We start from the raw sequence: 25,772 nt of genomic DNA, 5'->3' as shown, positions 1-25,772 counted from the left end.
CCAGAGCCTATAGATCCAACACCTCCTTACAGTGGTAAGCTGCTAATTGACATGGCATTATTTAGCCTAATATATAGCCTATGGTTCATATTGCTGGAATATTTTGTTACTTATAAAAATAAAAAATAAAAAAAAATTATGTTTAACCACAAATGTATAAAGAAACTAGGGCAAAGATGCTTTAATGTCCCTTGAATTAGGAAAATTCCAAAAACTAGCATTTCTATTTACACTTTTACTAATGCTACAGCCATATCAACCAGATCAGAAAAAGTGAGCCATAAATTCTTTACTTGTCTTCTCATATATCAATCAGAATTTTTTTATTAAAAAAAAAAAGGAAAAGTAGAGAACTTCATTGAAAAACGAAGAAATAATAGAGTGAACCAAAGTCCAAAGCACACAGGTAGTGTAATATGGAACCAGCAAAATGCCTAAACTAAACTGCAATGAGAGTACAACAATCAAGAGAATCAGGGAACTAATTAAAAGAAAAAACACCTGCACCATTCGTCCATTCAAACAAAGCCTAGAAGAAAGAAAGCTTCAATTCACAAATTGATCTCTCATTCCCTTCAAATGTGCACACACTCCTTTTCTGCCAAATACCCCACATAAGGCAATGAAGGATCATGTTCCAAATCACCGTAGTGCTGTGTTTGTTGAACTTGCCCAACCAGCTAGTTACAAGCTCCACAACACCATATGGCTATGAACCCCAAATGGTGAAACACCATGTTCTGTAGTTGTGTTTGGTAGAATAACATGTCTCCTTGTGAGTCCATCCCTAAAATAGATAACATAGTGAATGACAAGGCAGAAATTTTAGAAACTATTTGGCTTCTCTTAGGTAAAACTATGTGGTTCTATTACTAGGATGTACTTATTACTGTGTACATGTTAATCAAAATGAATTATGCAAATAAGAAAAATGCAATCATCCAGTAAATATAGAAATAATACCAACAAGCAGAGTTACAAACTAAGCAATTAATGTCAAAGCTATAACAGGATTAAAACAAGTCAGACCTATGACAGAATTTCGAGTCCAAACACCTATGCAATTTTTTTCCCTAATAGGAAACCTATGCAATGTTATAGCTTTGACAAACAGTATTGCCAAGCTATAATAGAATTACGCTGTGTCAAAGCTATTGAGTAATAGCTTCAGAGCTATATAGCTTCGTGGTTTCATAGTTTCATAGCTTCATGGCTTCAGATTAATAATATTTATAGCATAGCTTTGATATTACTCAGTGTCCCTCAATTTCAAAGCTATAACAGAATCTCTAGTCCAAAAATATATTCTTTGATTGCATATGCAAGTTCTCCTTCTAAAACAGAATTACACAGTGTCAAGCGATTGAGTAATAGCTTCAAAGCTATATAGCTTTGTGGTTTCATAGTTTCATAGCTTTATGGCTTCAGATTAATAATTTTTATAGCATAGCTTTGATATTACTCAGTGTCCCTCAATTTCAAAGCTATAACAGAATCTCAAGTCCAAAAAGGCTATTCTTTGATTGCATATACAACTTCCCCTTCTACAAGAAAACAACTCTTCAATAAAAAAGCACCAAAGCTGGAGTAATTCCAATTTTCAAACCCAAAAATGCAGAGGCAACTGTTTCTCAAACGTGCCTCAAACTTCCCTAAGAAACTCTCAAAGACCTCCACTTCCTCTTCACTTCTCCACTCTTTGTCTCACCCTTCCAAACTCTCTTGAGGATCTCAAGCTAGAGTCTTGCAGATAGCAGAGTTCCATTATAAGACTAAATTTAAGAGCCCTATAATTTCTTGCGCTAGCTCAGTGTCCACAAATACCACCAAAATAGCATTCCAAAGGAAATCCATGCAACTAGAACCTCTCAAAACCTCACAGATAAAAATGACACTAGAATTTTAGTGTGCTGTTTCCTCAAATTGTCTATAGATAGAATTTAACCCTTTGTAGCTGTCCTACTGCTAGTAAAGAAAGCTACCCATCTTGGAGCTCTAACACACCAAATAGATCTCCGTGGGAAATCGTTGTCACCCCCTTTTCTCAAAGCCTAATAATAATTATTAACACAAAAACCATGGCTATTGAAAGAGACCAGACCAGATTATCATCTTCTCCCAGATTAACTTTAGTAGAATCTACATCATTCCAAAATTACTCCATGGACTCTAGCTTCTTCTTGAAAATATTGCAGTAAACCAAGCTCAATTTCAAGCTTCAGTTTCATGTCTCTTGCTCTTTTAAGACCCCACTCTCCCTTATTCTGAACGACATTTCACTTCATAGTTCATTCTCATCTTGTAGATATGGGAAGCAATAAATATACGTATATTCTGGTACTTTTTTTTAGGCAAGTGTGCTCTAGAAGTTGAGAAATATATTAGAACATACAGCAAAACAAAAGGAAAAATCAGATAGAGAACTAAAAGAAGTTGGAGGCACACACTATAAAAAACCATCAAATGAATCATAAGCTCATTGAAAGTGATATATGATCAACATAAAATCTGAACCACAGTAATCCTTTCCCTCAACTTTTCTCATATTCAATTACAAAAAACAGTCAAAGTTCTTAATGGAAATTACAGTCCAAATTGTCCTACTCTGAATTGTTTTTAAAGCCAGTCACTATTGTTAAGTGCAAAAGAACATAATTGACTTGTTATCATAATTGATATGGAGAAATCAATTTTACATTTCATGGTCTTGTGGATGAGGGAAGGTTCCTCACTAGAAAACCCAGCTCCCAAGAATCAAGGAAAGGAAACAAATGTTGGGTGCATCATAGCACCGTGGGTCCAGCCCACACTTGATAAAACACCTCATTAAAGAGGTCGTTGGACAAGTGCTGAGAAGTCAGCAAAGTGAAATGGGTTTGTTGGAGTAGCTTGACCGAAAGAGAAGAATTGGGTTCATCTTTTTCTCTATAATTATGTACAAAAGTCTAGTAACATTTATGAAGGGATGTACAAGAGTCAAGCCACATAAATGAAGATGTGATGTTAAACTTGTGAGACGCATTGAAGGAAGAAAAGAAGAAAAGGATGAAGAAATATAAAGTAAGGCCATTCGGCCATTTGGAGATGTGTGTGAAGAGAGAAGTCCTAGCAAGTGAGACTGAGGACTGCAGTCTTGAAGAAATGCGTGAGTGAGAGCAAGCAAAAGAGAAGAGAAAAATAGAGAAGGTAAGAGAAAATTGTGAAAAATACAGTGAGGAAGAGAGCAGTGAGTGAAAAGAAAAAGATAGTTTTTCTTTACTCAAGTTGTATCTCTAAGTGTTGTAATCTCTATTTAATATAATGAAATTATTCAGAGTTTGTCCTATGGTTTTTCCCTTCAAGGAGAAAGGGTTTCTACGTAAATCTTTGTGTTCTTGTGTGATTATGCTTCCACTGTATTTGCTGAAATTTATTCACAATTATACAGAATCTTTTTCCAACAAGTGGTATCAAAGTGTAGGTTCGACTGGGAGCAATGGCTAGAGAAAAAGAAAAGACGTCAGGAATTAAGAAGTTTGACAGCACAGACTTTGGCTATTGGAAGATGTAGATCGAAGATTATTTGTATGGGAAGAAATTACATCTTCCTCTTTTGGGGAAAAAACCAGATAGTATGGAAGAAGAAGAATGGAGTCTTCTTGATACACAGGTGCTAGGAGTTATACGATTAACTCTAACAAGATCAGTTGTACACAACGTTGTGAAGGAAAAGATCACAATAGATCTAATGAAGGCTTTGTCTAGTAGGTATGAAAAGCCTTCGGCTAACAATAAGGTGCATCTGATGAAGAAGTTGTTTAATCTAAAGATGGTGGAAGGTACTCCTGTGGCTCAGCACTTGAATGAGTTTAACACCATCACAAATCAATTGTCTTCTGTGGAGATTGATTTTGATGATGAGATCCGTGCATTAATTGGCTTGACTTCTTTGCCAAACAGTTGGGAGGCCATGAGAATGGCAGTGAGCAATTCTACAAGGAAAAGCAAACTCAAATATGATGATATTCGAGATTTGATTCTAAGCGAGGAGGTTCGCAAAAGAGATACTAGTACAAACAACGCACAAGATCAAGCTCTTATTATGGAGAACAGGGGCAGAAATAGAAGCAGAGGGCTTGATGATTGGGCCAAATCCAATAACAGGTCACAGTTAAAAGGTAGATCTCAGTTTAAAGAGATGAGAGAATGTTTCCATTGTGAGAAAAAGGGTCACATAAAAAGAAACTATTGGCATTGGAATAAAGAACAAATTGAAGAGAAAGATGAAAAGAATAAGAATGAGAAGAATACTGCAGCAGTTGTGTTTCATGAGGATGTTCTAATGCTCTCTCTTGAAGAGTAAAAGTGTGAGCATGTTGCTAAAAATGATGTTGAATGGGTTGTTGATTCAATAGCTTCCCACCATGTTATCCCCATAAAAGGGTTGTTCATCACATATAAAGCAGGCAACTTTGGTGTTGTGAAGATGGGTAACTCAAGTTATTCAAAAATTGTGAGAATTGGTGATGTGTGTATCAAGACCAATGTTGGTTGCACGTTGATGTTAAAGGATATACGACATGTTCCAGATTTAAGGATGAATGTGTTTTTTACACTGGCTATGAATCGAGCGGGTTATAGTAACCATCTTGGAAATGGAAGATGGAAACTTTCTAAAAGTTCATTAGTTATTGCAAGAGGACATGCTTGTTGTGGCATGTACAGGACTTATGTGAGGGCTTGTAAGAAAAAGTCCAATGTAGTCAAAGTATTTTGAGAAAACTCCACAGTTGAGAGTTGATAGTAATGATGTTGCAGCCAAGAGAGTAAAATTCTCTCTACCTGATAGTTATTTAAATAAGGAAGTGATATTTGATGAAAAATATCATGATGTTAGGATGAATGATGAAGTGAAAGATCATGAAGGTCTTAAGCAGGGGGAACAATATCCTCCACTAGAGATTGTTGAACCTCTTGAAAAGAAGTGTACTGAAGAACATCAAGCAGTTAGCTTTGAGAATATTTGTACTTCTAATGAGGGGGAGCCAAGAAATTGGATTAAGGATATCCAAGGTGAAGTAAACTATTTAAGAATGAAAGGTATTGATTTTGATGAAATTTTCTCAGTGTTAGTGAAAATAATGAAGAAGGTTGAGTCTAGTATTAACTTGGCCAGCATGGATTCTAACTAAAGAGTTGAGTTGAAGATCTCCTCCGTAGTGGGCTGGAGGGGGAGATTGTTGGGTGCATCATAACACGGTGGGTCCAGCCCACACTTGATAAAACACCTCATTAAAGAGGTGGTTGGACAAGTGCTGAGAAGTCAGCAAAGTGAAATGGGTTTGCTAGAGTAGCTTGACCGAAAGAGAGGAATTGGGTTCATCTTTTTCTCTATAATTATGTACAAAAATCCAGCAACATTTATGAAGGAATGTACAAGAGTCAAGCCACATAAATGAAGATGTGATGTTAAACTTGTGAGACACGTTGAAGGAAGAAAAGAAGAAAAGGATGAAGAAATATAAAGGCCATTCGGCCATTTGGAGAAGTGTGTGAAGAGAGAAGTCCCAGCAAGTGAGACTGAGCACTGCAATCTTGAAGAACTACGTGAGTGAGAGCAAGCAAAAGAGAGGAAAAAAATAGAGAGGGTAAGAGAAAATTGTGAGAGACACAGTGAGGAAGAGAGCAGTAAGTGAAAAGAAAAAAAGAGTTTTTTTTTTTTTTGCTCAAGTTGTATCTCTGTAGGTTCGACTGGGAGCAATGGCTAGAGAAAAAGAAAAGACGTCAGGAATTAAGAAGTTTGACAGCACAGACTTTGGCTATTGGAAGATGTAGATCGAAGATTATTTGTATGGGAAGAAATTACATCTTCCTCTTTTGGGGAAAAAACCAGATAGTATGGAAGAAGAAGAATGGAGTCTTCTTGATACACAGGTGCTAGGAGTTATACGATTAACTCTAACAAGATCAGTTGTACACAACGTTGTGAAGGAAAAGATCACAATAGATCTAATGAAGGCTTTGTCTAGTAGGTATGAAAAGCCTTCGGCTAACAATAAGGTGCATCTGATGAAGAAGTTGTTTAATCTAAAGATGGTGGAAGGTACTCCTGTGGCTCAGCACTTGAATGAGTTTAACACCATCACAAATCAATTGTCTTCTGTGGAGATTGATTTTGATGATGAGATCCGTGCATTAATTGGCTTGACTTCTTTGCCAAACAGTTGGGAGGCCATGAGAATGGCAGTGAGCAATTCTACAAGGAAAAGCAAACTCAAATATGATGATATTCGAGATTTGATTCTAAGCGAGGAGGTTCGCAAAAGAGATACTAGTACAAACAACGCACAAGATCAAGCTCTTATTATGGAGAACAGGGGCAGAAATAGAAGCAGAGGGCTTGATGATTGGGCCAAATCCAATAACAGGTCACAGTTAAAAGGTAGATCTCAGTTTAAAGAGATGAGAGAATGTTTCCATTGTGAGAAAAAGGGTCACATAAAAAGAAACTATTGGCATTGGAATAAAGAACAAATTGAAGAGAAAGATGAAAAGAATAAGAATGAGAAGAATACTGCAGCAGTTGTGTTTCATGAGGATGTTCTAATGCTCTCTCTTGAAGAGTAAAAGTGTGAGCATGTTGCTAAAAATGATGTTGAATGGGTTGTTGATTCAATAGCTTCCCACCATGTTATCCCCATAAAAGGGTTGTTCATCACATATAAAGCAGGCAACTTTGGTGTTGTGAAGATGGGTAACTCAAGTTATTCAAAAATTGTGAGAATTGGTGATGTGTGTATCAAGACCAATGTTGGTTGCACGTTGATGTTAAAGGATATACGACATGTTCCAGATTTAAGGATGAATGTGTTTTTTACACTGGCTATGAATCGAGCGGGTTATAGTAACCATCTTGGAAATGGAAGATGGAAACTTTCTAAAAGTTCATTAGTTATTGCAAGAGGACATGCTTGTTGTGGCATGTACAGGACTTATGTGAGGGCTTGTAAGAAAAAGTCCAATGTAGTCAAAGTATTTTGAGAAAACTCCACAGTTGAGAGTTGATAGTAATGATGTTGCAGCCAAGAGAGTAAAATTCTCTCTACCTGATAGTTATTTAAATAAGGAAGTGATATTTGATGAAAAATATCATGATGTTAGGATGAATGATGAAGTGAAAGATCATGAAGGTCTTAAGCAGGGGGAACAATATCCTCCACTAGAGATTGTTGAACCTCTTGAAAAGAAGTGTACTGAAGAACATCAAGCAGTTAGCTTTGAGAATATTTGTACTTCTAATGAGGGGGAGCCAAGAAATTGGATTAAGGATATCCAAGGTGAAGTAAACTATTTAAGAATGAAAGGTATTGATTTTGATGAAATTTTCTCAGTGTTAGTGAAAATAATGAAGAAGGTTGAGTCTAGTATTAACTTGGCCAGCATGGATTCTAACTAAAGAGTTGAGTTGAAGATCTCCTCCGTAGTGGGCTGGAGGGGGAGATTGTTGGGTGCATCATAACACGGTGGGTCCAGCCCACACTTGATAAAACACCTCATTAAAGAGGTGGTTGGACAAGTGCTGAGAAGTCAGCAAAGTGAAATGGGTTTGCTAGAGTAGCTTGACCGAAAGAGAGGAATTGGGTTCATCTTTTTCTCTATAATTATGTACAAAAATCCAGCAACATTTATGAAGGAATGTACAAGAGTCAAGCCACATAAATGAAGATGTGATGTTAAACTTGTGAGACACGTTGAAGGAAGAAAAGAAGAAAAGGATGAAGAAATATAAAGGCCATTCGGCCATTTGGAGAAGTGTGTGAAGAGAGAAGTCCCAGCAAGTGAGACTGAGCACTGCAATCTTGAAGAACTACGTGAGTGAGAGCAAGCAAAAGAGAGGAAAAAAATAGAGAGGGTAAGAGAAAATTGTGAGAGACACAGTGAGGAAGAGAGCAGTAAGTGAAAAGAAAAAAAGAGTTTTTTTTTTTGCTCAAGTTGTATCTCTAAGTGTTGTAATCTCTATTTAATATAGTGAAATTATTCGAAGTTTGTCTCGTCGTTTTTCTCTTCAAGGAGAAAGAGTTTTCACGTAAATCTTTGTGTTCTTCTGTGGTTGTACTTCTGTTGTGCTTGCTGAAATTTATTTACAGTTATATAGAATTTTTCCCAACAACAAAGAAGGTAACTTATTACCTAGGATACACATACACGGATATGGGTATGGGTACGAGTACAATACAGTGACACAAGAAATTTTTGATAATATAATATGATAGATAGGACACAGCTACGACACGAATACAACACAAATATGACACCCCAAATGAAGTGTCTGTGCATCCTAGCTTATTACTTACCACTTCATGAAAAACAATTAAATTGCTTCAAATTCAGCAAAGAGTTCCTTTTTTAGGATTCCAACATCTTGTCTCAGTGACAATGATTAATCTCAGAGAAAAAATAGATGGAAACACAATGACAGGGAAAGAACAATGAAATGTTTTAATAATGCCCCTAGGAAAAGCTCCAGAAAATCCAAACATAAGAGATAGTTTCTTGCACTACAAAGTCATTCCTTATTTCCTATACAGTTATCTAATATAATCTTCCCCTGGCCAAAGCCTACAAATTCAACACCTTCTTACAGTGCTAAACCACTATCTGACATAGCATTGTAAAACCTACTTAACTAATATTTCAGCCATATCACAAAAACAAACAGACTCAAATTCTTCATTTGCCTTCTCATATATCAATCAGTCTTTCTCATTATGGGGATAAGATTCAAATTCAGCTCACAATATCAAATCCTTATGTCATTCCACCAAACTGATTTCAGCCTAGGAACATCCAATATGAAAATAAATGCTGACAAATACCAAAACATGTTTTGTTTTTTTTTTTTTTTTTTTTTTTTTTTTTTTTTTTTTTTTTTGATAAGTAAGAAGAAAGTATTATTAAAAAAGGAGTTGCAAGAAAAATACAAAGAGGTCACGATAGTGAACAAAGAAATAAGAAACAGGAAGACACAAACAACCAGTAAGCTATTCTAATAAACAAAAGAAAATCCATAAGAGTAGAACAATCCGAGAGACCCCAGTATCGAGACCAATCAAAGAGAGTCCATTGGCATAAATCTACTAACTGAACCACAGTTTTCCCATTATCCTCAAAAGATTGCTGATTCCATTTAGTCCAAATAGTTCACATTAAACAACTTGAAACCAAATTCCAAATTTCATAACTATGATTCCCAAGCCAATGATGCCAACAAAAGAACAAGTCCACAATTGAACCTGGCATGACCCAATTGACCCCGAACGCATATGTGTCCAGCTACCGGAAAAAAAAATGTAAAACAAATACCAAAACATGTATGAAAGAATAAGACACATTATACCATACCTCAAGGATTGACGTCAGTATCTTCTTTCTGCGTATATGGAAAAACCTGGAAGTAATTTGGAAACGAACCAAAATACTCTTCAATCCCATTAAGTTGAAGATTCTTCTCTATCTTTGTAAAAGGGTCATACAAAACCAGCTGATTGTAGCAATTCTCTATGAATAGCTCCCCATTCTTCCAAAACCCCAATGACCTTCTCCAAGTTGATGGGGCTGTTATCGTAAAAAGCTTATTCCATGACTCCTTAACACCGAATTCAAGCAAAACCCATATATCAACAGAATGAGGCCATCTTTCATAACAACCCCAATTCACCTTATGATCGAAAGTCATAACCAAAATAGCAACAAAGCTGTTCAACACCGTAAGTTTACTGGAATTAGTGTCAGCATTACCGATCTCTGGTAATGGCGTAGTTTTGAAAATCTCGTCACTAAAGTCGAATGCAATAATTTTGTCACCAACCTCCTGCTTTGTCCACCAGAAAAAGACTCCATTCATGTAAGTTGTGGAGACCCATGGAAAACCATTCGTGTAAGTTGTGGAGACCCATTGAAAACCAAAAATGACAGGTCCGAGGTCGATCTGTCTCCACGAACCACTGCCTACCCTATAAACTTCCGCTTCGATTTCTTTCATAAAAATATCTTCTGATAATCCTTTCTCAAAAATGTTAAAGACAGCATGTCTTTCCACAACCCTGACAACCTTGAAGTCGTTGGATATAGGGTCGAATCCAAACCCAACACTTATGTTGACGTACCAGTTGGGAGGAACGCAATGAGGAGGAAAACGGCTGAGTCCCGATGATGATGACGATGACGACGTGGTGGGGTTCCATAGATAGACACCTTGGCACCGTCCGTCGTAGAGACAGACAAGACCATGACAGGAAGCGACTATTGGAAGGTCAAGCTGGACCTGGATATGGAATAAACAGTCGAGGGTGTCATAAGAAAGGAAATTGCAGATAAGTTTTTGGTTGTTAAAGGCTTTCACGAGGAGGAAGGGAGGATTAGGGTTTTGCGCGGTGTTGTTGGGGACGAGAATGGAGTGATTGAGGATGTTTTTGGAGAGGAAGTCGGGGTTTCCAATGAGAGCAAGCCAGGTTTTAGAGACGCATCTGAAACGAATAAGGGTTTTAGGTGGGAGGCGTGAGAGTATATTTTCCAAAATTGCCTCAGGCAAATAGCTTGTTGACATTGTTCGCAACATTGTTCGTACTTTGTAATGATCGATGTAGTTCTTCTGCGATAATACTAATATATAGTACTTAGGTGCAGGTTTTAGATTTTTATTTAGGTTTAAATACTATTTTCATCTCTATTTTTTCTGTCCATTTATATTTTAGTCTTTACTTTTTATTTTTATCATTTTTAGTCTTTATTCTGGAAAATGCGTTTCAATATGGTCCCTACGGTTACTACAGTGACAGAATTTTCCTAGGTGGTAGACGGCAAAATAAAATATTGTTTTCTTTATTGCAACGTGTTAGTGCACTCTCTCCACCTCAGCTTCCCACCATAAACAGGCCCACGCGAGCCTCACGTGACTTCCTCTCACGTGTGTAAAGCTCCTCTCTCACATAAAAGCTCCCAAATTAGTTGAAATCCCTAACCCCTAAATTCACGATCCCAACTCCTCTCTCACAGCATTGCCCAAACATCATCCTCACGATTTGAGTTCATGAAATCAAGCTCTGTATCAACTAGTAGAAGCTTAAAGAAAAGAGGCCCAACCATATGCTTTTGCTCTAAAAGACCTGTGCTAGTGGTATCGTGGACACCTGACAACCCTGACAGAAGGTTCTACAGGTGTCCAAATTTCTGGATAAGTGCATTTAATTGATGAGTTTTTGAGTAATGCGTATTTAATTTATGGCTTTCAATGTAATGTGCTGAAGATGTAATGGGTTGAAAGTGATGCTCTATTTTGGGTTGAAACTAACTTCCAATTAAGTTTTCTGATTTGACCTATTATAGTGACTCTATTGTACTTTTGGATGTAGGCTGGATTTTTCCAATGGCATGATAATGAAATCTGTGAGTGTGGCAAGGTGCTGATCCTAAAGCAGAGGCAATGGATACTAACACTTAAAGTTGAGGTTGCAGGCTACAAGAAGAGAGAGAAGAGGTTGCTCATTTGTTTGGTGTTATCTCTGGTGATAAGTGGGATACTGCTCTATGTGATCCTATCTTTGGTTGGTTAGATAGGCGAGGTGAACATGGTTAGATAGGTGGGTAGGAATTAGTGTTGGGATTTAGTAGAAAAGGCCAAAATTTTGAGGGTCCTTTTGTAGGTTTTGGCAATTTGGTAGGAAGTGGAATGTGTTGGGAAGTGATCTACTCTGTTTTGACAGTATGTTTCCAATTAGCATTGGAATACCTTATTCTCTCTATAATTTGAACTACTTATCAATAGAACATCTATATAATATTTATGGCAGTGTGTCCAATTTCTGTTGATAATTGATGTGTTTTTAGAGTAATATTTATTAAGATAATATTGTGATGTTTATGTCTGTTGAGTATGCATTTTTTTACATGTAATGGTTGAAATTTTGGACCTAACATCACCAACATCACTTTCAAATTTTGGTTGGACCAACATCACTTTCAACATTAATTCACCACTTTGAAGTGTTGTTGTACCTGTTATGCATGCATTTATGACCTGTTATGGTTGAAAATGTGGACCTAACATCACAATAAAGTTCTATTGTACCAAATCATGAATTCATATACAACATACACCAAAACAACCAATTAGTTCAGGCTTTACATATATGTACCAAAAAGTCATATTTCAGGCAATAACATAAACAACAAAATATTGCCCTCAACACAAAACACACAAAAAAGAGGTCATCCTCAGTTTGATTATCTCCTAAAACCATGGACAGAGAATTGGCTCCCAGCAAACCTCACTGCCTCCATATATCTTGCTGCATTCCTAATTGCATTGAGTGTCTCAGACGTGACTGCCCTCCTCCTCTTCTACCTTTTCTACCTTGGATTGGGTTGGATATCAGTTGAGAGTGAAGGTGCACTTGTGAACACATTAACATCGGAGGTTGTTGGTGCACTATGTGTACCAAATAACCATCATTGAGCAAGCCACATAGTAAGTAATCAACACACAGACCAAATTTACCTTCCTAGTAATCCTTCTGACTTGGTTTGCATTCCCAGGTAGGGAAGAGTTCCCTCATACTTCTCCCTTGCAACTTCTCCTATTGTGCTCTAACTTCTCGCATGCCTTGCACTGCTTGGAAATGCCTATTCCTATGTTCTTTTTGTGATTTCTGGGTTCATCGGGCTCCTGAGCCCTCTTCTTCTTAGTCTTGCCAAGGGGTTTTCTTTTTATAGGAGGTTGCACAGGTGGCAGACCATTGGGTATCCACATATTCTGGCCATTGATGGGATCTTAGTAAGCAATGTATGTAATCCTCTTATAACAGGGATGGACATACTTTTCAGCATCTTCCCTATTGAAAAAGATGCAAGAAACGGCATGGACACATGGTATGCTAGTTATGTCCCACTTCCTACAGTTGCACTTGGATTCAGCCAAATCCATAGTGAAACTTTCCAAGCCATTCTTCACTTCAAAGTGGGTATGACCAACCCAACATGCTAGCCACTTGCTGCAGGCCATCTTCACCTTATACAATCTCTTCCTTATCTTAGGACACAGCTCTGATTCTACCTTCATAATCATATCTCTATTTGCTTGAAATCTAGTCATTAGATGCATCCTAATGCACTTAAGTTGCAACCATATAAAGAGAAATGAGGAATTTGTCACAAAGCACATTTATGCACAGTTAAAGCACATTTATATAAAGCACATTGAGTAATCACGAAGCACATTTCAACACATTATAAATCACAAAGCACATTTCTACACATTTATATAAAGTACATTTATAAATCACAAATTATGATCAAACTGTATAGATGGCCTACCATGGTTATTATAGGTTTGCTCCTAAATTTAACTATCCAGTTGCTGAAGCTTTCACACATGTTGTTCAGGACTGTGTCACTCTGACTATCACTTTTGAACTTATGCCTAGCCCAAATAGTTGTTGAGTGACTACAACCACTTATATGCATCTTCATCAACTTCCTTCCATTCATTCATTGCCCTCTCATGTTCTTGTTGATAAGTAGCTTTAGCTACATTCCAAAAGAGGTCTCTAATAAGTAAACTAGGGTGATTCTTCCTCAAGTTATTGTATAGATGTCTACAGCAAATTCTGTACTTGTATTATGGCCAATTGTCAACAAAGGTCTGCACCAGTCCCTGTAAAGAACATCTATTACATATCTGCTAAAGCTTCTAACCACCAACATTAAATATCAAATGCATGTAAAAGGGCAGTATACACTTTCTATTGATCAGATATGAACACCCATCTCTAGCCATCCCTTATTGTAGCAAGCAATAAATTCAAAAACCGAGTCCATGAGTCCTTGGTTTTAGCCTCAACAATTGCATAGGTAGAGGGGAAGTATTCATCATTGGGATCTCTGCCAACAGCACACATCAGCGAGCCACTTGTCTTGGTCTTCAAATGGCATGCATCTAGTCCAATGATTAGCCTACATTCAGACAAGAAGCCCTTCTTGCAACTATCCAAACAGATGTACAATCTTTCAAAAATGGTAGCCCAACTACCAAGCCCTGTTCAGCTGCCACATCACCATCATTAAAGGTATGCACCTTCATCAGCACTATGCTCCCAAGGCTGCACCTCCTCAACTCTTCATAGTACTCCCAAAGCTGGTTGAATTATGCTATGTGAGCCCCATCAACAACATCTTGAGCCTTCTCTCTATCCCTATTTGCTTTGCCTGCACTTATATCCACCACAAACTTCTCATGAACAACATCGTGAATATCTTTGAGCTTTATGTTTGGCTATCTCCTAACCTTCTTCACTAACTTCTTCCCAATGTACGATGTTGTGCATCTTGGATTTTTACAACTCCTAGTGCATGTGTTTTCCATGTTGAGTGTTTTCAAACTGTAGCTCTTCTCCCTTGACACCTTTGCAAGGTAGGCAACAAACTTGCACCCTGGCTAGCATCTGGCTCTTACCCTTACTATCATTTTTCACAAACCTTATACCCCAACCTCCATGGACTGCATAATCAGTTATAGCCTCTTTAAATTGCTTAGGTGAGATAAACAACATATCCTTCTCAAACCTAATATGCTCAGCATTGGCTACTGGCTTAAATATTGGAAATCTGCTACTCCTAATAGAGTTGTCTACCTCAGCAGCAGGGTTGTCATCATCACTTGAAGCATTACCATGATCACTGTTAGATGATGATTCATCAAGACTCAGTAGCTCTTCAATCTCATAATCAAAATTCATTACACCATCATCCATTTGGCCTGGTTCAACCTCAGCCTCATCAACTTCATTGTCCCAACTATCAGTACTTTCTTCACCAATATTCATTGGTTGCATTTCTGGTTCATCCTCTAGGTCACTTCCCTCAGTCTTATTACTCTCCTTTGTTTGTTCATCAACTGGGTCTTGTTGTTGGTCTTTAGCCACTGGTTCTTTGCCAGGCCTCCAAGCATAAACATGTTCAGCATCTACCTCATTATCATGGCCTCTAAACTGTAAAAAAATCAGGTCTCTAATCATCACTAGTATGTCCACCAAAATTTGAAAAATCATCTCTATACTCACCATCAACATGTCCATCAAACTGTGAAAAATCATCTTTGCAATTATCATTACCATGTCCATACTCATCGTCATTAGCATTATCATTATCATCTTCATACTCTACATGACCATAATAATGATCACTCTCACTCTCACTCTCACTCTCACTACTAACACAATAAACCACATCTTCATTTTGTTGATCATCACCAACTACCTCTAAGGCTTGAGCATCTACACCTTTTGGTTCCTTTCCATGTTGTCTAACATCTAAGGGCTTAAAATCCTCTACTAGTAACTCAAGTGGCTCATCCACTAGATGTTTAAAAAACACATGAATCTCTTCAAAACCCTTTACCAAGTCTGTCATGAACACAACAGCATCATCATCAACTACTTAGTGAAAATTTGCATGCTCTGGATTCACACCAAGCATCTTAAACCAAAGCCTATCAACTGCAATGTATTCAAAGTCCCTACAAGTACTCTTAATTTTTACTTTTGACCACTTACTGGGGTCATAATTTTCTATTTGATCTACTGTCCCTCCCACATACTTTTGAGGGTCCCAAGTGAAATGCCCACCATAGTGGACTTGCAGAGTAAAAAACTCATCCATCCTGCATGCAATTTACAGCGAAAACAAATATCCACTTCTCAAATTAAAAATATTTTTTTAGTCTAATAAAGTAATAAACAAATAAAAATTAACCACAAAAAACAGCATCATAGGAACACATTGACCTGAGCATTTTTCAAAAAGGAACACACAATACAAAAAAACAATACAAATGCCAACAAAAATATTTCATTTTTTATCACAATCAACATCACAAAGCTATAAAGATAGAGCGGCAAAGAGAGAGAAAAAGAACATACCTTTACAATCTAGCTTTCAAAATCATAGAGCGTCTTCTTTAGGTTTCTGATGATCAATATGGTATGGTGTGTGTTGAATGGTTTTTCAGATGATCAATTTCAGCTTTTAGTGGGTATGATGTGTGATTGTTGAGCGAGTGAGAGCAAGTGAGAAAGGATTTTCATAAATTAGGGTTTCTAAAGGGTAGATTTAGGGTTTTCTAAAGCTTTCACACGCGTGGGTGGTTAAAAACGAAGCCCCGTGAGACTCACGTGACTTCTTAAGGGCAAGAAGCTACCACATGGAGCAACAGTTGACAAGTTGCAATAAAAAAACCAATATTTTATTTCACTGTCTACCACCTAGGAAAATTCTGTCATTGAGGTAACGGTAGGGACCACAACGAAATGCGTTTTCTAGAATAGAGACTAAAAGCGGTAAAAATAAAAAGTATGGACCAAAATGGGAATGGGCTAAAAAAGTAGGGACAACAATAGTATTTCCACCTTTTATTTATAAACAATATAGTAGCTAAACTACATATTTGATTTCTAACCTTTACACCATATGTTAATTTGGTCCCTAATATTTCACTTGTGTCAATTTAGTCCCTAACCTTTTGATATTGTGTCAAAATAGTCTCTACCATTAAGTGATGGATGAAAAATAATGATGTTGTTAACAGCTAAAATAAAAAATAAATTTTTTTTATGCCATATGGATGCGAAGTGTACTGACATGATTAAAAATCCAATTAGTCAACACCACCTCACCCAATGGCTAATAGAAACCTAAGAATTCGTCTCTTTCTCCATTAACACTCTTCTTTGTGTAAGCTTAAATCTCTAGCGACAACAAGGCAACAACGAATGCCTACCCAAACACGACTATCTTAGTTCCTCTTCTTCCCAAAACTCGTCACTTTGCCTTTCTTTATATCCATCCATATCTTTCCCTGCTTCTACTATGGTGTTTCATTTTTCTTTGAGGCATTTGGTCGAGCATATAACAAACATAGACAACATTAATAATTAATTAACCATGGCCACGAGCATATATCACACACAAATAGCAGCAACACCACTCTCTCTGCCTTTGGGTTTTCACCCACAATCTCCAATTATTATTATCAATTCTTCTTAGTTAGTAGTTGTTGGTTAAAATTGTAATTGAAGTTGTTGATATGATCACGCGGTTGCTAGCGTCGCTACCCTTAAGTTGAAATTGTAGCATTCTTTCTTTATTAATAATTTAGATTTTTTTTTTTTTTTTTTGGGGTAAGCTAAGAGGAAGGAGATAGTATTATTATTTGCTTTTATAAATTGAAATTGGTCTTTTGAATTTTGATTTCTCATTTTGAATTGAACTTTAGACACAAAATACATGACTTGATGAAGTTTATGGTCAGGTGGAGATGGACATTGCTCTCTCTCTCTCTCTCTCTCTCTCTCTCTCTCTCTCTCTAAAGTTGAAATTGGAAAATAGTTTTTTTTTTTCTTATGTGTCAATACGCTTGGCATCCCATGTGGCATAAAAATTTTTTTTTTTTCTTTTTTTTTTTTTAGTTAGCTACATCAACATAGGGACTAAATTTACATATGATGCAAAGGTTAGGATTAAATATATAATTTACCCCAATATATTTCTATTCGAAGGAAAATTAAATTCAATATAAATATGTGTTTTTGAATATAAATATGAGTTGCATGCATCTAAAGAACTTAACAAAGCTCCGTTTGTTTTGAGATAAAATATTTTCTGAAAAATATTTTTTTTAGTGGACATTCATCCATGGCTACAACACAAAATTAACAAGAAGATTAATAGAAAGAGTTGGGAAAAAAAAAAAAAACAATATAGAGAATAGGGGGAAAAAAACAGGAATACAGTAAAAGGACAATTCCTCTCTTCTTGAATGAGTTCTCCAAAAAGATGCAACATATATTTTATCATGTAGCCTAGAACCTATACAAATAACCATACAGATTATCAATGAATTCAAACATATTGGTGGGTGCAATTTTTGGCTGGATATTATTTATATACATTATTGTGATGATTTGAACAAATTTCATACCAGCAGCATCGTTTTTATGTAAAGGATGTTGACATAACATATAGTCTATTGTGTTGCTTTTTTAAGGAGATGAAAGTCCCATTCGGGAATTTGCTATTTGTCCTCTACTGTTTAACTTGTTATCAACTTTTAACACCTCACTTTCCCTCTATCACCATACCCAACAAGCAAATAAATTAGCACTCGTCTATATAAACAACTTTACAGTTTATCAAAAAAATCAAACAGAGTCAAAAACACAAAATGCAATTAAGCTAGACAAAGCTAATATTCAATTCAATCATAATTATAACACAATATCCCAAACTTCCATAACAAGTAAAATAAAATTTAAAAACTCACACATATGTTTCATACCCAACATGGAGTTTTTGGTGTAAGCAACCATTTCACAAAGAATTATCTATTAAGTTCTCAGCGGTTTAGAAAAAAAAAAACCTTCAAGAATCATAAAACTGACAAGATAAGTAAACGTTGGTGAGGACTTTGCAAATAACTTTGTAGAAACACCAACCCCAAAGATTAAACCAAGCAACCAAACCCATTAGAGCATTAGCTATATCCCTTTCAAACATTTAATCAAACAGTTGTATATCTCTATCTCTCAGGCATTTAATCAAACAACTGAATAACATACGCAAAAGCAATAATGAAATACACATTGACTGGAGCATTGGTGACATAAATATCAATCTAAAAACAACATAAAGAATATAATTCGTTCGCCTAATATGTATATTATAATTTCAAGCCCCAAAGTCAATGTTTGTTTCATTTGTAAATTCCATTAAACCCCAACCCCCAAAAATTAAACCAAACCAAGAAATTCCTATAAAAATTCATACACGGAGACAAAAAGGGGGAAATAAAAGAGTGGATTTAAATAACAATACTTGCATAAGAAAGAAAGAGAGAGAAAAAAATACCATGTGGTGACTGTTGAACGGCACGAAAGAACCACTGAGGTGCCGTCAAGACAAGGGTGGTGAGACGAAGTGGAGATGCTTCATGGCAGTTTTGGTGGTTCTACCACCTCTCTCTTCTCTTCTCTCTCTTTCTTTTCTTTCACCTCCCCTTTGCATATGTATTTAGCCTAATATTTGAATCAATACATATCAGCCCATTAATTATCACAATTAAAAACAATAAAAGAGTCTCTTTCCTTTTCAATGTGGGATTAAATGTTCCACTAACTACTTATCTTTCATATTAACTCTCATATATTCACATTTATATTATCATATTTATTCATTTTAATTAAATAATATTAAAATGCTCCAACATAATTTTAATAAGTTTTTTCCACGACTTTATGACACCAAATTCAAGCGTAATTTTGTTTAGCCAACTTGCTTAGGTAGCTTTTGATTAGTATGCGAAATTCTTGGCTATCCAACTGACTAAAATTCCCTGCATTCCTCGTTCTCGTTTGGCTTGGAAACCTCCCCCTCAGGGCATGTGTAAAATTAAATTTGTTGGGGCCGCTTTTAAAGTCAAAAACAGAGTTGGGGTAGGAGTGGTTATTAGAGATCATTGTGGCTTAGTTATTGCTTCATTATCCCAACAACTTCCTTATGCCTATCACCCCAGTGACATTGAAGCTTTTGTTGTAGCACAGGCTGTCCAGTTTGCTGCAGGAATTGGTATCTCTTGCACCATTTTGGAGGGTGACTCGCCGTTGGTAATGAAGGCTCTAGCAGAGGGGGACCCCTCCTTGGCTTCATATGGATCCTTAATAGTTGATGCTAAGTTTTACTTTAGTTCTTTTTCCCAGTTACATTACTCTCATACTAGGAGAAGAGGTAACAAATTTGCTCATTGTCTTGCTCGACATGTGATTAATGTCCTAGATTTTTAGTTTGGATGTAAGATATTCCTCCATAGTTTCTTCTTGATTTTCAGGCTAATTTAGTCCATTTTTCTTAATAATAGCTTACCTCTTTCCCTTTAAAAAAAAAAAAGAAAAAAAAAAGCATTTTACCATTTTCTTTTTATTTCATAACAATATCAATCCTTTGAAAAAAAAAAAAAAAAACCAACAACAACTTTTAAAAAAAAAAAAGAAAAAAAAAAGCATTTTACCATTTTCTTTTTATTTCATAACAATATCAATCCTTTGAAAAAAAAAAAAAAAAACCAACAACAACAACATCATCAATGGGCTGTGGCGTAGTGGGCTTCTCCAAAAATGTCGAAGCTACTCCCTAAACTACATTACTAATCAAGTCCTCGTCTCTCTCTCTCTTTCTCTGTGTCTGTGTGATCATGGTTCCGTACACCAAGGTTGAAGAAAGCTTTAACGTTCAGGTACTCCTCTCCTCTTCTTCTTCTTCACTCGAATTTTCCATTTCATTCAACTCAAAAAACATTCAATTTATCAATTCCTGTTAAATTTCCTAGAAAAAGCGTAGGAATCAAATGAAAAGAAACCAAAAATTAAAAATTAAAAATCTTAGCTTTCTGAGCTAGCAAGTTTGGCTTAGAACATTGACAAATTTTAGAAATTCCACTTCAGAGAAAAACTGATATTTTGGTTCAATCTAATTTCAGTTCTAAATTCTTACTCAAAATTTCATATATATATATATATATAGTGGCTTCTGTAGCATTTGGGGCTAAATCATTGAATTTATGAGTCCATAATTCAAAAATCAACTTGTTATAGCATATATAGCAAGCTTTTATAGCTCTTTTGCTTGTTAGGCATCTCGGTTTTTGTTTGTTTGTTTACTTAGGCAATGCACAATATTCTCTATCATCGGCATCATTTGGACAATGTAAGTTTACTTGTCTGTTTCTTCTATTTAGGTTCGAACTTATATGTATGGCTTCCAATGTAATTGTTTGGTGTGGTTTTTTTCGTTTTTCATTGGAAAGCCTTTTGATTCTTCTAAGGTTTGATTAGGGATTTTTCGTGTTTGGTATTAATTTTTAAATGTGTTCAAAATATCGCTAAACTCATGATACAGGCCTGTAATTTGTTTAAATGTGAGGTGGTTTCGTCATGGTTTATTATATGATTTATATTTCATATGATTATTCAGCATTATACATTTTATGCTTTGATCACTGTCTACCGATTTCTTGTAATATATTATTGGTTTACCTATTGAGCTTAGATTTTTAAATGTATACTCTAGTTTTTGCTTTCTTTTTTTTTTTTTAGATAAATGAAACCCACTAGTCAGAGTACTAGATTTTTAATGAATTTTCTAAATGTATGAACTAGTCCATGAAAATTAAATCTTTCTTCTGGTAGATTAAGTTTACTCCTTACAAAATACTGTTGTTCCTGCAGGTGCCTTGGTTGTATCTATTTTGGCGACTCCATTTATATTAGCGATGAATTTGCTACACTTGCCATAGCTTTATGGTCTTATTGCAGGTTAGTTCTTTGGATACTTTGGCACCCATTGAATGTGTGTGTGTGTGTGTGTGTAACTATAAGATTCAAGTCAAATTTGGTCCTATTGAGGTGCTGGTCCATATGCCATTTGAAACATGAAATTCAACAAAACATATTTGCTTCTTTTTTCTTTGACTTTTCTTGGTGATGTATTACTCAGTCTCTGTTCACATGCTTAAAGCATCTTTAGTGACTCTCCCTCATCATTTTCTTAATAAGGCTACCCTACCCTAAATGTATGGTTTCATTCCTTATCCTATCCTTCCTAGCACTCCCACATCCATCTTAACATTCTCATTTTAGTTAAGCTCATTGTATGAACTTGTTGTTTAATAACAGCCCAACTTCCTCTAGGATGGAGCGTAGTTGGTCTTGTAGTACTCTTTTACAAATTTTCTTCAACTTAATAGGTGCATTATAGCTTTGCTGATTGCCACAAATTTAAAACTACAAAGAAAATCAAAATCAAGCAAAGAAGAAGAAGGAAAAAGAAAAGAAAAGAAAGAGAATACTTTTGCTTTTTTTTTTTTTTAGATAAATGAAACCCACTAGTCAGAGTACTATATTTTTAATGAATTTTCTAAATGTATGAACTAGTCCACGAAAATTAAATCTTTCTTCTGGTAGATTAAGTTTACTCCTTACAAAGTACTGTTGTTCCTGCAGGTGCCTTGGTTGTATCAATTTTGGCGACTCCATTTATATTAGCGATGAATTTGCTACACTTGCCATAGCTTTATGGTCTTATTGCAGGTTAGTTCTTTGGATACTTTGGCACCCATTGAATGTGTGTGTGTGTGTGTGTGTGTAACTATAAGATTCAAGTCAAATTTGGTCCTATTGAGGTGCTGGTCCATATGTCATTTGAAACATGAAATTCAACAAAACATATTTGCTTCTTTTTTCTTTGACTTTTCTTGGTGATGTATTACTCAGTCCCTGTTCACATGCTTAAAGCATCTTCAGTGACTCTCCCTTGTCATTTTCTTAATAAGGCTACCCTACCCTAAATGTATGGTTTCATTCCTTATCCTATCCTTCCCAGCACTCCCACATCCATCTTAACATTCTCATTTTAGTTAAGCTCATTGTATGAACTTCTTGTTTAATAACAGCCCAACTTCCTCTAGGATGGAGCATAGTTGGTCTTGTAGTACTCTTTTACAAATTTTCTTCAACTTAATAGGTGCATTATAGCTTTGCTGATTGCCACAAATTTAAAACTACAAAGAAAATCAAAATCAAGCAAAGAAGAAGAAGGAAAAAGAAAAGAAAAGAAAGAGAATACATCACAAAGTGTTTAAAGCATGTATTCGAAAAGTTTAAGCTAGAAGGTGGAGATACTCAATTAGTACATAAACATGTATCTATTTGAAGTTGGACTAACACTTCTTTGTCACATATTGGCTTAATTGAAATTGAAGAAATCTACCATAACTAGCTCAATAGAGCTAGCAACAAATGCAAATAGGCCAAGCATGTGAAGTCCAAGAGCAAAAAAACCGACTATGATATCATGTTGAAATGCTTGATGCGGTGTATTTGGCGTGAAAGAAATGCTAGATGCTTTGAGGGGTGTGAACGGCCCTTGCTAGAGACTAATTTATTTTTCTTACATACTTTCCTTGTATGTTGCTCTGTTGCATTTTTCTTGTTTTTCCCTTCCTACTTTACCTAATCGTTGTAATTTTGGTTATTGATTTTTGCACCCATAGTACATCCCCAATATAATTGGGTTGGCTATTTTATATTAATAAAAAAATTTGTTACCTATCAAAAAATTTTATTAATATAAAAGATAGTAGAGGCTTTAGGATTTTAGCATTGTACAAAGAAATTAAGTATTTTCTTAAAAACAATTATTTTGTTTAAAAAAATAAAGCCATCAATTGGAAAGACTTGGAAGCACACAAAAAAGAAGTGAAAAAGGATAACACTAAAAGTTTAAAAGTGCCATGAGACTATTTTTAAACTAAATAAGTGTCGTGACTCTGAATATTTGAAAGCTGAAAGCCTTGGACCAAGACAAAACACATGTGTTGGGTGTGTTTCTGTGCATCAGAGAAGCTTTGTCCCCCCTTTTTTTGGTGCCTGAGCAGTTTTCTTCTCATTGGCACTGACTTTTGTGTTTTTTTTTTAGCTTCCCCTCAGATCCACCTCTGATATATATCTATATATATATATATATATAGACACACACATACTGATATTTCTTTTCTGACATGTAATTCAATATGTTATCTTTTATTCCTTACATGTAGAATCTTTTTATAATCTAAATTGCTTAACTAGGACACTATGTTGCCTTTGCTGAAATCTTATAATGGTTCTCTATTTTTAATGATCAGATTTTTGCTACTGTCATCTTTAGATATTATATGCTGCTACTTCTTGGCCCTCTTGGCCTGATGCTTCTGTTGGTAGGTTGCTTGTACCACCATTTATTATTTTTTTTTTTTGTTTTCCCTCTCTTTTATCTTGTTAAGCCGGATAATCTTTTTAGGATGTGGTCAGATTGTTGACTTTGAATTCTTATGATTATGCCTGTTTTGTTTCTTGGTTAAACATTTCTCTCCCTACAATTTGTATGTAATTGGAAGAACTAGGCTGAGTTATTACATTAAATTCAGTTACTAGTAAAATCTTTTCATTTGAATCTTTACAATTGATACACTATATATATGTATTTATAAGGAATGCACGAGAAAATTTGAAAAACATGCAAATGAAAATGCTCAAGGAGTATATAAGTGACTATGTAGGATCATTTTAAATTACTTTGATCTTTTGCATCAGGAGGCTACCTAATTTATAATGTTGGAATTTGTTAAGACTCAACTAAGAAAATCTTGAATTGATACAGAGAAAGGAATATTTCTGGTTGATTTCAAGGACAACTGGGCCTCCTGAAGAAAGATGGAGAGAACAGAAATGGAAATAGAGACTGGTGTAGTGTTTCAGTCTTCATTCATCAATTCTCTGTCTCCTCTCATTACAATCAGACTTATACTCTCATGCTCATCACTGCAACTAACTCGTATCCTTCCTTGCCAACTGGCCTAGGTAACTAACTAACTACCATAGCTTCCATGCCATGTGTGTAATACAATTCAGTACATGCCTAATACAATGCCAATCAATGTCTCTAACATTACCCTCCCCTTGAAGCACCTTCCCCTCAAGGTGTGGGAGGTGTTGTTGAAGAGCATGCAGCTGTTTTACTTATCAAAAAAAAGAAGGGTATGCAGCTGTTCCCAAGTTGCATCTTCTGCAGAACCACCCTGCCACTGAACTAAGACCTCAGTAATGGTCCTTGATCGAGGATTGTGCTCCTTCTCTACAACACAGCTACTAGTTCAGGATTAAAAACACCTACATCAGTCAGCTGGTAAAGTGGGAATAGGAAGCACATGATGTCCCAATTGCTTCTTCAGACAAGAAAAATGGAATACTGAATGAATCTTGGACTCAGGAGGCTGCTCAAGCTTGTATGCAGTAGCTCCAATCTTCTGGATGACTTGGAAAGGACCAAAATATCTAGGAGACAGCTTATGAGAGGCTCTGTGGACGATAGACTACTGTTTATATGGCTGCAACCTTGAGTAGACACAGTCACCAACTTCAAAAACCCTTTCTGATCTATGTTGGTCAGATTGAAACTTCATAGAATTCTGAGCTTACACCAAATTATGCTTCAGTATAGCAAGTAATTGTTGTCTAGATTGCAACTGCATATCCAAAGCCTCAACCTTAGTAGTACCAAGAATGTAATCTAAAGGTTTAGGAGGAGGAACTCCATATGGTGCTTCAAAGGGAGTGAGCTTGGTTGGAGTGTGATAGTTGGTATTAAAGCAAAATTCACACAAGGGTAACCATTCAACCCATTCAATAGGTCTGTCACTAGTAAGGATTTAAGGTACTACTCTAGACTTTAATTCACCACTTCAGTTTGGCCATCAGTCTAAGGTTGATAAGAGGAAGACATGATTAATTGAACACCTTGCTGCCTCATAAGCTCAGACCAAAAAAGGGATGTGAAAGCAGGATCTTGATCGCTTACACTAGAAGTGGGCATCCCATGTAATTTGAACACATGTTGAACAAATAGAGAAGCAACCTTGGAAGATGAATATGGGTGAGATAAAGCAATGAAGTGGACATATTTAGTAAGCCTATCCACCACCACAAACACCACATCCATTCTGTGAGACTTTGGAAGGCCTTCCACAAAGTCCATGCTTATATCAGACCAAGGTTTGCAAGGAATGGGTAATGGCTATAATAACCAAGCTGGTTTGCAAGTCTCATACTTCATCTGTTGACAAACAGCACCTTCCTTAATGTGATTCTTCAATT

At 36.0% G+C, this 25,772-nt stretch overlaps 1 protein-coding gene across 1 annotated transcript; it reads right to left on the bottom strand.

Moving 5' to 3' along the window:
- Positions 1 to 351: 351 nt before the first annotated feature.
- On the bottom strand, positions 352 to 10,620 carry LOC136071512 (F-box/kelch-repeat protein At3g23880-like). The gene is made up of 2 exons (XM_065782928.1): positions 9,382 to 10,620; positions 352 to 787 (listed from the first exon to the last, which is right to left on the bottom strand). The coding sequence occupies exon 1, from the start codon at positions 10,595 to 10,597 to the stop codon at positions 9,383 to 9,385; it is 1,215 nt and encodes a 404-aa protein (XP_065639000.1). The 5' UTR covers positions 10,598 to 10,620; the 3' UTR covers positions 352 to 787; position 9,382.
- Positions 10,621 to 25,772: the final 15,152 nt, after the last annotated feature.

This window comes from Quercus suber, unplaced genomic scaffold (assembly GCF_002906115.3).
Source record: "Quercus suber isolate HL8 unplaced genomic scaffold, Cork oak 2.0 scaffold_321, whole genome shotgun sequence".
In the NCBI taxonomy this organism is placed as follows: domain Eukaryota; kingdom Viridiplantae; phylum Streptophyta; class Magnoliopsida; order Fagales; family Fagaceae; genus Quercus; species Quercus suber.
Note: the sequence above shows the minus strand (reverse complement) of the source record. Positions and strands in the feature narration are given on the sequence as shown.